The sequence below is a fragment of the Gracilinanus agilis genome, chromosome 4 (assembly GCF_016433145.1).
Source record: "Gracilinanus agilis isolate LMUSP501 chromosome 4, AgileGrace, whole genome shotgun sequence".
Taxonomy (NCBI): domain Eukaryota; kingdom Metazoa; phylum Chordata; class Mammalia; order Didelphimorphia; family Didelphidae; genus Gracilinanus; species Gracilinanus agilis.
In genome coordinates this window covers 204405545-204422477 of record NC_058133.1, presented here as the reverse complement: position 1 = coordinate 204422477, position 16933 = coordinate 204405545, and the positions used below count along the sequence as shown (strand labels likewise).

General features: G+C 33.4%; 1 protein-coding gene across 2 annotated transcripts in view; it reads right to left on the bottom strand.

Annotated features, from left to right (window-relative positions):
- The window catches only part of TLK2 (tousled like kinase 2), a 153861-nt gene that overhangs the window by 56851 nt on the left and 80077 nt on the right, over window positions 1-16933 (bottom strand). For both annotated transcript variants that reach the window (XM_044674187.1, XM_044674188.1), the window contains 2 exons: window positions 12910-13020; window positions 10526-10662 (listed from right to left, as the gene is read on the bottom strand). In XM_044674187.1, the coding sequence (XP_044530122.1) occupies window positions 10526-10662; window positions 12910-13020 (248 nt within the window). The remainder of the gene's footprint in view (window positions 1-10525; window positions 10663-12909; window positions 13021-16933) is intronic.

The window sequence follows — 16933 nt, the reverse complement described above, 5'->3', positions numbered from 1 at the left end:
ATATGAAATGGACAAATGTTTATTAAAATATTAAAAATTCATTTAGTGACGAGAATTCAAATAACCCAATAATAAATGACCTTTTGGGGAATAATAGAGAAAACAAGAATAACATTTTAAAAGCACAAATGACTCCAAATTTATGTAAATTGTTTGGAAGTATGTGGAAAGATGGCATACTACAAAATATTTTTATGACAAATATGTTCTTAGTACCTTAACCAGAAAGAAATAAATGAAAAAAGGAAAATTATAGAGCAATGTTTTTCTTATTAATATTGATTTCAAAATTTTTTTTAAATATGAGGAAAGAAGTTACAATGATATAAAGAAATAGCCAGGCTGGACTTATAAGTGCAAGGTTCATTCAATAGAAGGAAAAGGACAAACAAAATATACCATATATTAATAACAGAAACAATTTTTTCAAATTATATGATTGTCTGAATAGATATAGCTTTTGAGAAAATACAAAATCATCTTGTGTTTAAAAAAATAGTAAACAAGAAATAAAGGAATAGATCCATCTATTATATCAATCTGCAATATACAACATCAAACATGAGCATTATCTGTGCTAAAGAAACTAGAAGGCTTTCAAATAAGGTCAAGAGTAAGACAATAATGTCTTTACTACTACATAAAAGACAGGAAGTTGAAGGAATAAGCACATGCAAAGAAGATATAAAATTATCACTTTTCTGAAAATGGCATGATGAAACCATTTTAATAAGTAAATTAAACTCTGGTCCTTAATTACCATAGGGTTTATTAATATTTACTTGAATAAGAGAAGGCAGAGAGAGAAAAATCTATTCTAAACTATCCATGTAATTTTGCTCTCCACATGGCTCTCTGCCACCTTCCTTTCACCACACCCTGTGAGAATAGAGAGAGCCTAATTCCTATAACTCCCTCTTTTATCCGTTCTCAAAGACCTGATCATTTCCCCTTCAGGTGCCTAAGTCACTGCCCTGTGACCCACCCTCCATGGAGGTGGGGCTCCAATGGGATCCTGGGAGAAGGCTCCCTTCATACACCATGAAATATAAAGAACCCTAGCATGTTAATAAAAATTCATTCAAAATATTAACAACTTTAGTAAAGTATGAGAGTATTAAAAATAAATCCAATAAAATCATCATTTAACCTTTTTGCATCTAAGCAGTTAGAAATAGAAATAGAAATTCCACTGAAAATAACTAGAGAAAGAATATAACTTCTGGGAGAACAGTTTCTAAGACATTCACAAGAATTATATGACTATTGACTACAAAAACTCTCCTTATAGTAAAAAAGGAAGACAAATAATTGGTAAGAAATTAATTTTGTCATATGTCCAGGCTAATAAAATTAAATTGTAATACCATTTAAATTAGTGTAAAGAATAAGTATAATAATCTGCTAAAAAATAACTTTCTCAAAGTAAACAAAATAAAGAATTTCAAAGTAAATTGTGAAAACAGTGGTTAGTACCAGTAGTACTAGTAATGGTACTAAAATTGACCACAAAACTATACTACAAAAGAGCAATTATGAAGATTTTTAGTTATATGCTTAAAAAATGAAAAAATATAAAAATTTAGGTACATGAGATCCCACAACAAACATACATTAGCAATGTGCTCAATAAATTGAAGGACACTAGCTCCTAGGATGAGAAATGACAAAACTTCTGGGAAAATTAAAAAATAGTGCATTATCACTAAAAGCTCCATATGTACTCATGACTTTAAAAAAGTTATAAAAAGTCACATCATATGCAAATTAGAAGAAAAAGGAAGGAAATATCTTTCAGAACTATGGCTAGAGAAAGAAGCCTTGACCAAACAATGGATTAAAAAGGACAATTTTCATTATATTAAATGGAAAATTTTTACACAAAAATCAAGATATTCACTATAATTACAATGTGAAAGGACACAGTTTAGCTAGGGGAAACTTTTCACTAAGTTTCTCTGGATCTGATATGCAACAACATCAGGATATTAGGAGGAACTAATAAATTATAAAAGAACAAAAGCCATTCAGCAACCAACAAATGGTTATAGGACAGGAACAGGCAATACTTAGAGGAAAAACAGCAAAAACCATAATACAAAATATTCTAAATCTTTAAATAAGTAAAGCAAATTAAAACAACTGGGGTTCCACCTTATACCCATCAAATTAAAAAAGATGACTAAAAAGCAAAAATGGTATCTGTTGAATGGGTTGTGAGTAAAAATATAAATTAAAAAGAAGAGAATAAAAATTTAAGTTTTACAGAAATTATTGGCTATAATGAGAGGTCCAGTGAACTAAGGCTCAAATTCCTATGATTACACAACTACTGGTTTTTAATAAGTTTAGAAATAAGCTTCTAATAAGAAAGAAGAAATTAAACTTAATTTCTTAGTAAAATGAAATCAGACTCAAGTTGCTTTCAGTGGGAATTTCAACATTTAATTCTTTTAAATGCTTCACTAAAGAACAAGGTAAGCAGTGTGTGTGTGTGTGTGTGTGTGTGTGTGTGTGTGTACACATATATACATACACACACACACACACACACACACACACACACACATACATAGAAGCAACAGCAATACAAAGCATACAGCTGCCCAAACACCCTTGGGAAAAATGTGAGCAATGTAGATGGAGGATCAAAGAACTTAAAATGTAGAAAACAAATGGTATACAAATGGAACAATATTGCAACAATTTTCATAACCATCTTATTCTAGTTATAAAACACCAAAAGTTTCTAAAGCTCTCTGGAGTCATGAAAAATCTAGTAAATACTTTATAATGAAAACAAGTATAAAAATATACTACTTTTTGCAACAAGGAGAATTTTTCTAAAAATCAGTATCAATCTACATTTATAAAAAGCTATAGATAAAAAACTCTCAAGTGTTTCATCTTACTGTGTTGGTGATGTTGGACTCCTGAAGGTTAACAGAATATTATCTATTAGCAGGCCTTACTAAAGTGAAGGCGGCCTGGGTTATTTAAATTTTCCATTATATATCCTTAAAAGGGCAATTTTATATTTTCCTGGGTTTTCATTCACTACATTAAAGTTGGCATAGTTTGAAAAAAATTCATTTCTAATATTTTTTAAAATTTCTCTTCATTTGTGAATGCTCCTTTTCCATTTTTAAATTTGACATTTAAATATTTTCTTCTTTAATCAGAACAGCTAAAACTGTCTATTTTTATTAGCTTTCTTCCTAGAGAAAAAGAATAATTCCTAGTTTTATTTATATGTTGTGGTATAATTTGTTTGATTTTTGAAGAACTTCTATTTTTGGAGGTAGAGCAAAGGCCCGAACTCTCCCAAATCACCCTCCAAAGTACTTTAAAATAATGCCTCAAAATGAATTCTGAAGTGACTATACCAAAAGAAAATATTGAAGTGAAACAAACAATTTTCCAGTCCATGACAACTTAGAAAGTTGGCAGGAAAAGGTCTGTCTTATTAGGGTATAAGTGAAGACCAGTGCAACACAGACCATGCCCAGCAAGGCAGCAGTAGCCCTTGTGCATACATAGCATGGCTTCCAGAGGTCTCAGCCCACAGTAAAGTGGATTACTAGAAAACTGGTCAGAATGAGATTACAGAGGACCCTTTGCTGACAATGGGGGGGGGGGGGCGCTTTTGTTTATTCCCTATAGTGGTTCCAAGTCACAGTAGGAAAGTCAGAAGGAGTACCAGAGTAGCAATATAAGCAACTCCCGTGGAGCAAGGTACTTAGTAACAATTCCAAAGTATAAGAGAATATAAAACACAGGCAAGAAGAGCAGTGACCACACTTCTTCTTAGATCATACCACCTGAAAGACCTGAAAGTTTAAACTCTCAAAACTAGCCCCCCCCCCCCAAAAGGCAGCAAGAGAAACTTGAAACTTGAGACAGTACTTCCTCTACTCAGGGAATAGAGACAATTTTAATATAAAATTAATAATCAAGAAATAGGCTGGGGAAATGAGCAAAACAGAAAAAAAAAACAAAAAAAAAACAACCCACAAACCCAGAAGAAGACAATTAAATTAAAAAAGCTAAATGCAAAGGCTCAAAGAAAATTGTGTTGCTTTCTCTCTTAGAATCAATTCTGATTATTGGCTTCAGGACAGATGAGTGTTAAGGGTTCTGCAAGTGGGGTTAAATGACTTGCCCAGGTTCACAAAGCTAGGGTGTCCAAGGCCAGATTTAGTTTCATTTACTTTTTAGTTTCCTTTACTCTCCATCTAGGTAACAACTACTATTTTAGCATAAGTAACTCCACCCACCATAAGGCTCTATCTTGGAACCACTTCTCTTTTCTCTCTGTCTAGGTCTCTTCCCTGGGCTTCCGTCCTACATTACCATCTATTGGATATATCACTCTACATGTCACGGAGATATCTCAAACACAGCATGTCCAAAACTCATTATCTTCTGTCTCAAATCCACCCATCCTCTCAAATTTCCTATTATTGTTGAGGGTATCACCATCCTTCCAGCTAGATTTACAACTTCAATATCATATTTTTCTCCTCTTTATTCCTCATTCCGCATATCTAATCCCATCAAATTGTGTTTGTTTTTACTTTCTTCTGTCCTGGATACAACCCCTTCTCTCTACTCACATAGCCATCATACTAAATTGAGGCTTAAATCATATGGATTTCTAAGTCTTCTAAATGGTCTGAAGTCTCACTTCATTTCAGTCTATCTTCCTCAGGGCTGACAAAATGATTTTCCTAAAGTGCAGAGCTGGCCCAGTAACCTCTCTACTCAGTATGCTCTGGTGATTCCCTATTACCTTTGGCATCAACTTATAAACTGTTTGGCATTTAAAGTTCTTTATAACCTTGCCTGTTTTTATCTTCCAATTCTTCTGTCACATAACTCCCCTCCTTGAACTCTATATTTAAGCAGCCACAATGGTTTACTTTCTGTTCCTCACAAATAACATTCCATGACCTGCCTCTATGCCTCTGCACTGGCTGTCCCTCCTTAATTGCATTTAGAAACCTTGGTTTACTTCAACACTGGGATCAAGCATCACCTTCAGCTGTAGGTACTTCCAAGTCCCACCAGATACTAATATGCCTATTTATATAATTCTGTTGCCCTATTAAATGTAGGAGCTAGTTTTATATTGTTTATGTGATCTTGGCACTTAGGCTGTGCCTGGCATATACAATTAGTGCTTAGTAAATGTGTGTTGATTATTGAATTGTTGTGTTTATATGTCTAGGACAACTTAATAGGTCCCAGAGAGTTTAAATATTCTGTGGTTATTGTGAATGGGTTTTCTTTTTCCTTTCCTACCTCACCCTACTGGTTTCGGTGATAATGTGCAGAAAGGCTGATGATTTGGGGAGTTTATCTTATCTATTGCTACTTTATTGCAACTATTTCAATTAAGTCTTAATTGAACCTCTTGGAGTATTTAAGCACATCATTATAACATTCACAAAAAATTGATAATTTTGTTTTCTTCTTTTCCCATACTTCTTTCATTTTGTCTTATTTCTTATAGATAGCATTTCTAAAATTATGTAAAATAATAACTGGATATCATTCCTTTATCTAATCTAGAGTTTCCCCATGGTAGATATTGCAGGCTCTTGGTTTAAATATCAAGGAGAAATCCATTCACTCCTTTGCTTTTTATTTATCAAAAGTTTTTCCTACATTGACTAACATATTTATATCATCTTTATAGTTGTTACATCCTTCTATGTTTATAATTCCAATAAAGAACCAACCCTGAAATCCTGGTATAAATTCAATCTCATCAAAGCACAGTTTTTTTTAATGCTGTTATAGTCTCTTTGTTAATATTTTAGTCAAACTTTTTACATCAATATGTTGATATTAATAAATAAATATTTATATGCTGGTGTACAACTTTCCCATACTCCTTTATTTCTCTCTAGTTTAGATAGTAAGGCCACATTTTCCTAATTTAAATAGTGATAGGTCGCTTCCCCCCACACTATTTTTGTAAACAATTAACAACACTGGAATTCATTTATAAATCTATTTATAGATTTTTTCCCCCAATGAAAGAGTCAGAGCTAGGAAAAAATATAATGACTATATTAATGTAAACAAAAAGAAAAATAAAGCAATTGAAACTGCATATTTAAAAAATTTAAAGAACAAGCTTAAACCCAAAGAAGAGCTATGGGAAGATAATTCCCCCTAGTATTTAGAAGATGTAGGGATCTACCAGCATGAAACACTTTACATGTCATATCTGTTCAAAGTGCTGATTGGTTTTGTTAAAATATTTTCTTCTTCCTAATTTAAAAAAAAAAGATTTATTTTTTTATAAGATAACAGCTTGAAGAGGTGCTGATGGTAGTAGGGGGAGCTGAGAAATGTTAAGTAACATGAAAACAAAATTTATCAACAAAAATCTATCTTTAAAAGAATAATTCTAACTCGATTGTTGAAGTAAAATTCAACTAAAACTAGAAAAGAGTTTGGATAGATTTGGTTGTCTTTATGAAATAGTGGTTCTAAAAGTAATCACGATGAAAACCTGGGTTTGTGGTATAAATTGACAATTATTTTATATCTTTAAGAGATCTAACTTCAAAAGTAATATAAATTAGAATGCTAATTCCATACTAATAAAAGCAGAGCAGAAGGAAACAGTAAAGCTCAGCTCTATTCTATTGTTATACAATTTAATTACTAAACACCTCACCCTTTCAACCTCAGGGACAAAGGTGAAGAGTTTCAGAGCTCTGTAGTTAAAAAAAAAAATTCCCCTAAGGCAGTGATGGCGAGCCTATGGACAGGGCAACCAAAGATGGCATGCAAAACACACTCTGAGGGCACAAGGTATCCCTCCCTCAGGGCCCCTCTCAAAGAGTTTATTATTAGAAAGGCAGAGGGCCTAGGATGGATTTGCTCCCCTCCCCCTCTCCATTGTGCCTGAGGACATTTTTTTCACTCAACTGTCTGCCAAGCAACCTAATAGGAGTGCACAAAGGGCAAGGTGGGCGTACAGAGAGCAGAGCCTTCAGGTCACTCCCCTCTGTACACTTGCTGAGGCCATTTCTCACTTCATTCACCCCCTCCACCCAGCAGCCCAATGGGAGCCCTTTCTCCCTCCCATGTGGAATAAGGGAAGAGTGGGGGGTACCTGGTATTTTGGGGGGGGGCACAGCACTGTGTTTAGTGGGGGAAGGGGCATGGCAACACAGAGTCCAATACTGTCTCTAAAAGGTTGCCATCACTGCCCTATGGGAAGAAAGTAAAAGTGAAAGACTAAAGTACTCAAGAGTCCTTAAAAGACCTGAGGTGAAGCACACAGCCCTTAAATAAAAATAAATAAATAAAGAGTCCTAAGCACTAGGGAAAAGATAAAACCTCAGGGAAGAGAAGGAAATTTCAGCTTACACTAACTAAGTGAATTTTAAATAGGTTTTCAACTGGCTGAGCAGGAAGAAATCCTGAGGAATTATAAATGAAACTGAAACACTTCAGGCACTAAAGAAAAGGCCTAATCTAGGTCTCTTACCTCCTCGAATTTAACTATTAAAGAAAAGGTTTCTTCTTCCCTGCTCTACTACTACAAAGACAAGGGCTTCAACTAAGGCAGGATTACAGAAGACTAGCAGGTGTATGTGGTAAAGGAAATGACTGAAATACCACACAGACAAAGGAAGTCCTCAATTTTTGGTCCCCAGAGTAAGTAGCATTTAATGGCTGAGGCTTGAGGACAAAAATAAACAAAAAATCAATTGATCAATAAATCAAGGACTTTTATGATGGCAAGCAAAACCAAGGCATGATTAACTCAAAAATATTTGTAATCAAAATTCCAAAGACAGCTTTCCCCAAAAAATAATTAAAACTACCCAAAGAAATGATGCTAGAGTTTTAAAAAGATATTTTAAAAATCAGAAACAAGGAGACCTGAAGGGGGAAAAAAGAGATTACATGGCCCTGAGTATAGGACTGTGTTCACAGTTCTAAAGCAGAAAAAGGAATACTAGTGGATTTCTAACAAACTAGAGCACAGGCCAGGAAAGTAGTAAACACATTTCTCCTTAGAATGGACCACTTTGGAATGACTGAAAACTTATAACATCCCCAGAACTAGCTCTGAGAGAAGTCGTATAAAAAATCTGAAGCTTGGAATAGTGGTCCCAATACCAAAGAAAGAAAGACCAACTTTAATAGCATTTTAAGTTAAAGGTCAAGAGAAAGGCTGGGAAAATGAGTGATCAACAACAACAAAAGCAAGCTATTACTGTGACGAACAAAAACTCATTACATGATGAATCCAAAACTGGTACACAAAGGCCTCAAAGAAAAATGTGAACTGATCTCAAGATCAAAAAAGAATTCCTAGAAGAGCTCAAAAAGGATTTTAAAAATCAAGTAAATGAAGTAGAAGAAAAAGAAGGGTTGGGGGAAGTTCTCAGCTATGTAAAGAAATCACATGCAAAAAAAAAAAATTTAATAGCATCTTAAAAAAGCAGAATAGGCAAAGTTGCAAAGAGGAACAAAAATCTACTGAAGAAAATCTACTTCAAAAAAAGCAAAACTGGACAAATAAAAAAATATACATAAATTCAATGAAAAGCAAAAATCTTTAAAAAGCAGACTTGGCCACATGGAAAAGAAAGCACAAAAATTCCCTGAAGAAAAGAACTTTCTAAAAAGAAAAACTGGCCAAACAGAAAAGAAGTTACAAAAGCTCACTGAAGAAAATAATTCATTAAGAATTATAATTGGGTAAAATGGAAGCTAATGATTCCATGAGACATCAAGAAACAATAAAACAAAATAAAAAGAATAAGAAATATCTAACTGGAAAAACAACTTACTGGCAAAACAGATCCAAAAGAGACCATCTAAAAATTATTAAACTACGTGAAAGCCATGATATAAAAAAAAAAAAGGGAGGGGGGGGCGGGGCAGGGAGTGTGGCTGAGAACCAGGCCTGGAGAAGGAGGTCCTAGGTTCAAATCTGGTCTCAAACATATCCTAGCTGTGTGACCCTGGGCAAGTCATTTAACCCCCATTGCCTAGTTCTTACCACTCTCCTGTCTTAGAACCAATATACATATTGATTCTAAGATGGAAGGCAATAATAAAATAATATTAATAAAATAAAAAAAATAAAAAATAAAATAAAATAAGAGTCTACATATCATCTTCAAGAAATTAACAAAGAAAACTGCCTTGATATTCTAAGACCAAAGGGTAAAACAGAAATTGAAAGAATCCATTGATCACCTCCTGAAAAAGATCCCAAAATGAAAATTCCCAGGAAAAGTATAGTCAAATTCTAGAACTCCTAAGTCAAGGAAAAAATGCTGCAAGCAACCAGTGACTAACAAGTCAAATATCATGGAGCCACAACGAGGATGACCAAAGATTTAGCAGATTAGATTTTACATTAAAAAGACTGGAAGGCAAAGGAATTAGGATTATAACCAAGAATAATATACCCACAAAAACTGAGTATAATCAATTCTTCAGGGGGAAAAAATGGATATTCAAAGAAAACTTGCAAGCATTCATTTTTTTCAGCCACTCGTTTTTCTCTATCAGCATCCCATAAATAACATGCATTTTTCCTAAGTTCCTCCAGTGCCATAGTCTCCCAGGTAGGACAATTTGTTGTAAAGTAATTTTTCACTGTTGCAGCTGTTTTTTACAAATTGTCCCCTGATATGAGCTATGTCCTGTTCACTCATATTATCCATTCCCAGAAAACTTTCCCCAGCCTGTCCAGGAAAGTTATAGGATTCTCTCCAACTTCCTGTTTTATTTTCTCGAATTTAGACCAGGAGTTAGGTCTCTTTGTATGTAGTTTCATGCTTCAATTAGGGATTCTCTAGCCTAATTTAAAAAGCAGTAACCATCTACAGAATTCCATTCTACTTCTTGTAAGTCACTGGGCCACAATGTCAAATCTGGATTTTGCATAGTTTCATCAATAAATTCCTTCCTTTCCCTTTTCGTAAATAATCCTCCCAAAAGAAGTTCACAATCAGCAATGTCTGGATCAAACAACCTCACAGCTCTCTTAAATTCTCTTATGCATGTATGTGGGTCCTCAAAAAACTTTTCTGTCTTAATAGTAAAGAAATTCTTCCTTATATCTAAGTCCCTATTTTAATTCCAACCTACTTCCTCTTGTTTATGCTTCTGTGGATATAAAAAAACAAGCTCAGGATGTCTTTTGTCTAAAATACTTAACACACTTGAAAACAATAATAAAGTCTTGTGCCACCATGCTTCTTCTGTTTAGACTTAAAAGTTACAATTTAAAAAAAAAAAACTTTTCCTATTATTTTTTCCTTTGATATTCTATGTGAAGTGCTCTTCTCTGAACCTAATTTCTCTATAATCTCTTTTTTGCCTATAGTGACCAAAACTAGATGAAAGGTCAAGGGACATAAAAAGTATTTTAAAAGATTTTTTTTATTAAACACTAACAAAATCAAAGGATACAAGATGTTGATTAACAAGTCTGAAATTTTTTATCTACAAAAATCAGGAAAATAAAACTTACTTGATAAGATTCTGGAAAGCATAACCATCTGTCCACTGTTCAGTGAAAGAGGCTCCATGTCGGACAGTAGTGAAGTGGCCTAGTCTCAGGCGGTCCTGCATACTTTTATCCCTGCAAGCCATCTTCTCTTGCTTTGACTTAAAAAACAAGAAAAAATAGGAATGAAAAAACAGGAAACATGATATGGAATAATAATCATTCACTCATTCTTACAAAGATAAGAATTTCTGGTGCTTACAAGGGTAAAGGAGGAAAACCCTCCCATTAAAAACTAATTTAATACCTCAAATAGTCACTACTAGTAAGCCCTTAACAAGAATAGTACAAACAACACTATAGTAATAAAATATACTTTAAAACCCAGTTTCTTAGTACAATGAAATGTTCTAGATAATTTGATTTTCTATATGGGAAGGCCAGAGTTGATTCTTCTTTTATAATGTTGTAGCATATCTAAACCTTCCCCCCTTCCTTAAAAAGGTATTCTATTGATTTCTTTTGTCTTTAAATTGGCCTTTTCAAACTTTCCCTTGTCGCAAAGCAAAATATACACACAAAAACATCCAATGACTGAATTTGGCAATAAATATAGCATATTGCTTTTCCTTTTATTATCTGCTCTCTGGGGTCTTTTTTTTTTCTTACTTTGAATTCAATTTTTTTAAAGAATTTCTATACAAACATTAAGAAAAGATTTTAACAAACAAAACTACAAATTTCATAACTTTTTTTTTACAGAAGTTAATGTTTCATGTTACTTTCAAACTGTACTATTTGTACTTCATTCTGAATTTCCTTCTGTTCTCTTCTGTGCAGTTAAAAAAAAATTCTTAACAGCCCTCTTTTTTGGCATCATTATTGCTAATGTCCTGTCTTTCTCCCCACTTTCACTTAAAAATAAGGGGAGGCAAGGGGCAGCTGGGTAGCTCAGTGGATTGAGAGCCAGGCCTAGAGACGGGAGATCCTAGGTTCAAATCCGGCCTCAGACACTTCCCAGCTGTGTGACCCTGGGCAAGTCACTTGACCCCCATTGCCTCCCCTTGCAAATCTTCCACCTATAAGTCAATACACAGAAGTTAAGGGTTTAAAATTAAAAAAATAAAAATAAAAAAAAATAAAGGGAGGTGAGAACATCTTGCTAAAAAATTGGAAAAGAAATTCACCACACAGTGGTCACTTAAAAAATGTATGTCTCTGTACCTCTCTGTCAGGAAATGGGTAACCTATTTCATCACAGATTCTCTGGATACAGTAGTCAAGTCATTCTAAGTTGTCTTTCTTTACACTCTTGCTTTCCTCATAAAAATATTTTTCCTGATTTTTCTTACTTGATATTCTATCAATTCCTTGAAATCCTCTTTTGACATTTCCTAAAGCATATTAATATACCACCATATTGATATATCACAATTTGTTTGCTCATTCCTCAACTGATACTGCTTTTTATTTCTTTGCTTTTTTTCTCTCCTTTCAATAACTGCTTCATGATCAGGAAGTTTATTTTGTTTATGACTATTCTCTCCCTTCTTATCAACTTCTACTTGTTTATCAGTTGGGTTTGATATATTTTTACAACAAATTGTGTGCATTTGAGTAACAAGTATGTTCAGCCTTCTTTTGTCCATTTCAGTGTACAAATCATTTTGAAATCATTCAATTGATGTTTTATTTGAGGCCTCCCCGAAACCCTCACTCCGTGTTTGTATACTCCTCTCATACACGACAATTACGATAAATAACAAATTCACCTCCTCCTCTTCCTTTCCAAACTAGGGCACAACTTTTATCCTCCCTTTTTTTTCCTCTCTTAAAACTCTTAGAACAAAATCATGCTTCCAGATAATCTATTTTACTTATTTGACTTTCTTAATACGTTTGAAGCTATCAGATCTTCATTCCTTCTCTCCATTAGAATGCCAGCCCTTTTTTTTACATATTAGCATACACAGAAACAATTCCTTATGCCACATAGAAAACAGTAGCTAGCAAAAGCTTTGATGGTATAGTAATCAGTACATGATGGTTATAGCTAAAAGAAGAGATTATATATATTGAAATGCTAAAGCTTCATCTGGAACTTTAAAAAAATTCATTATCGTTAGGGATATCTAGGAGGGAAGCCATATAATGAGCCAAAATGTAGACAATGAAAATACAAGTAATCTGCCTGAGTAGAATCTTTTTTAAAAATTCAACCACAGCAGTTAGTCCCTTTTTCACAATGAAAAGTATATTCCTTGGATATATATACTTGAAGACTGGTTCAATACTCACTCAGCAAAAAAAAAATCTAACTCAAATCCTAAAAAAACAACCTTCTTCCTCCCTCTCCATTGCCTCACACGGTATTAAATGGCTTTAAATACAAACTCCAGTTTACTAACCTTTTCTATAAGGAGTTTCTTACTCATCGTCACACATCTATTCAACCGTTCCTTGTATTTCTCTAGCATCTTTTGCTGTTCATCAATCTGCCGTCTCAAATCACAGTTTGCCTTCAATAAGTAAAACAAATGAAGGTAATTAATTATTCTGAAGTTAATTATCAGAAAGAATGTATAATAAAGTTGATTCTAGAAAACAGGGTAGAGGAAAAGTGAATCAAAAGCTAAATCAAAAGGAAGTCTGGAAGAGGGATAAAATAGCTTCACTTACCTTTTTAGGGCAAACTAATAAGAAAAAAGGTTAAATATTAACTGTCACTAGAACCAAATATATTCATTCCAATAGGATTTCATCTCATTTGTCTAAATGCTTCAAAAAACCAACTTCTTGGGGGCAGCTGGGTAGCTCAGTGGATTGAGAGCCAGGCCTAGAGACAGGAGGTCCTGGGTTCAAATGTGGATTCAGACACTTTCCAGCTGTGTGACCCTGGGCAAGTCAGTTGACCCCCATTGCCTACCCTTACCACTCTTCTGCCTTGGAGCCAATACACAAGGCTCCAAGGCGGAAGGTAAGGGTTTTTTTTTTAACAACTTATTTGTATTTTGTATTTTTTTAATTATTTTGCTTCAAAAGCAAAAAAACAAACCCAACATAGATTCTTAGAAGAACTGTCAGCAAAAGTAGTTGATAGTTGATTCAAAAAAATATTTCTTAAAGAATGTGTGACAATAATTATTCCTATATTTCATTTCTATGTCTCAAAGAAACACAACAGGAATTTAATAAATTGCACTAAAACAAAAGTAAGGGATACCAAATGAGCAAATCATTCTCATATTCAACTAAAAAGGAACAAAGTACAATATTCACAAAGCATTCTTTGACCTTGCTTCAGGAATGCCAAAATATACTTATTCTGCCTGGTTATAAGATTATATGACAGTAAATATTCTGAAGAATTCAGACATTCTGTTACTAGAGAGAAAGAGAGCAATCAGCAAAACCTACAGTAATTCCGGAATTTTATAATGCCAGAAATTTTGACAGAGATCTTTCCTGGAATTAACTTGTACTTATAATCAAAATCCTGAGATTATAGTAAAACTAGTAGCCCTAAATCAAATGACAGTGTAAGTAAAAGTACTCTGATTAGGCAGCTGGGTGCCACATTGGCTAGAGCTCCAGGCCTAGTCAGGAGGGCCTGAGTTCAAATGTGGCCTCAGACATGACTCAAGGAAAGTAACTTAATTCTTTTTTCCTTGCCCTTGTCCTTTTCTTTGTAATTAAGAAAGAAAGATAGGGTTATAATTAATACATAAAGTAAGAGGTTTTTTTTTTAAATGACTCTGAAAAAGATATAGGACTATGTATCTGATCAGAATAACCAAAGATTCTTCTAGTTGTTTTCAAACGATACACATAAGGAAGCTCCCACTTCCAAAAGAAGGTGGTTTCAGTCTGCCCCCCAAAATTTAACTATACTCTCAAATCATTATTTTCCTCATATTTTGATATAGCTCTTAAAATGTGAAATATATATCTCTAACTTTTTAGAGGGATGTAAATGAATACATCTGTGATTAAAATGTTTATACAAATCCAAATTCACTCATTAAAGTATGCATTCTTTTGTAATATTCTAAACTTCTATTAACATAACCTAAATTTTTTTGAAACTAAAAAATCTTTCTAAACACTTAATTGGCAGTAGAGGCTAAAAGTCTGTAAACAAGATTTCTAACTGTAGACTGTTTTGTGCATATTCATTTAGATTAACAAGAAGAAAATCTCAAAATCCTTGAAACACATGTTTGATACATATTAAGCCTTAGACAGGTGCTGAGTGTAGATTAGAAATGTATTGCCATTTCCTTTGTTTGTGTCAATCTCTTCCTATCTCTAAATACTTATATACATATACATCTACTGATAACGTTTATAGTAGTTACGAACTATAGAAATTCATTTTTGTTCATTGGTTCTGAAAATCAATATTTTTTCACCTTTAAAAAGAATAGCTGCTTACTTTGAATAGTGATTTGTTCTAAAATACCTTAAAACAATAGCACCTGTCTTTTTGTTTCCTGGCTTTCTAGTTTTTGTGTTTTCCCCTCCCTGGAATTGTTTAGGAGATAGCAAACCCACAAACATTAGGTATAAAGTTCAGAAATGGCCTAAAATGCAGACTTGAATCTGACAAAAGTCCCAGTAAAGCTGCTATAAAAACATAGGAATATTAACAAATAAATTCTTTCAAAAGCAAAAAATAAAATAAAATTACTTTATATGCAACTTCAATGACCACTGCTGTAATAATAAGGTATTTTAAAGACTTTTTTTCTCTGCTACCACTCTGAGTATGGAAATTACATTATGTTAGGCATTCCACTTCTGTGATTGACTAGGGTACAAAAGGGAGCAGAAAGTGTTAAGAACAATGACTTTTAGATGACCTACAAGCATTACATTTAGCTCCTCATAGCCTAATTGAGAAATCTTTGCCTAATGACCAAAGAATAATCATCCTACAGGATTAAGTCAATCGAATAAATTTTGACATTCTTGCTGTAACTGAAAGAATACCACAAAGGAAGAAGCAGTATGTTCACAGGTTCTTTTTGCATAGGCAGATATGGAGTTGGTTTTACTATGTGTCCACATGCAATGAGAAATATAATTTAATAAGATATTTGGTTTTCATTTATTTCAGATGAACATTTGCAAAAAAGACAATGAAAATTAATTATGGTTTATGCAACAAGATCTGTAGCAAAGAAAGAGAAAGTAGATAAATTTTATGAAGAACTCTGAAAGACCCTCAGCAATATCAATGCAAATGTAAGCATAGAGAAAGGTGGTAAAAATTGTGTTGGAAAAAATGGTTCAAGAGAAAATAAGAAACTGTGTGACCTTGGGCAAGTCACTTCGCCCTGTTTGCCTAACCCTTACCACTCTTCTGCCTTGGAACCAAATCACAGTATTGATTCTAAAACAGAAGGTAACGTTTTTTGTTTTTTATTTAAAAATTTTTTTAATTAAAAATAAAATTTAAAAAGTAAGAAAAAAGGTCTGTCAAAAATATAGAAGTCTAATACATATTATTATGAATATTGGGAAGAGTAAAAAATTGCTACAAATGATGGCAATCACCAATGCCTCATAAAAAAATTAAATTTATTACAACAGGAAATGGCTAGTTACTAATGTATTATTCCCAAATCAATTACCTATATAGTCAGATTTGTAAAAAAGATCAAAAACAATCTCAAAACTATTGAGAAAAAAAAGTATACGTAGGACATGAAACTGAGAAAACTTCAACCTAATAAAATGAAACAAGTTGTTGATGCACAAAAAAGGTTTAAAAGGTATAATCACCACAAGAAACCAAACACCTGGGAAACCTCCTTTGTCAACAAAAATGCTTAACTTCCTTGAGAAACAGAGAGATGGCAACCGAGGGCAACATTTCAGAGAATAAATCTACTTTCCAATATCTTAAAGATGAGAACTGTAGAAGATGATGAACAATATATCACTATATTCTAGCAAGAAATAGTCCAGAGGAAAGAGGGAAAAAAAAGAAAAGAAAAGAAAGCTTGGGAGAGATCCAACCAGATTGGAAAGGAAAACCAGTCTCTAAAGGCTGGAATTGAGCAATGAGAAGCTAATGATCTCTCAAGACAACAAGAACAAATAAAACAAGCCAAAACACTGATAAAATAGAAGGAAACGTGAAATATCTCAATGAGAAATTGACAGTTCAAGAAAACAGGTCTAGAAGAGACAATTTGAGAATCATTGGTCTTCCTGAAAAAGCAGAAAGTAATAGAAATTTCGACTCCATACTAAATTATTCGGCAAAATGGCCCTGAAGTTCTACAAAAAGAGGGCAATATAGACTTTGAAAGGATCCATAGATCACCCTCTACACTAGACCCTGAAAAGACAACCCCTAGGAATATAATAGCCAAATTCAAGAGCTTCCAAGTAAAAGAAAAAAATTTTTACAAGAGGCCAGAA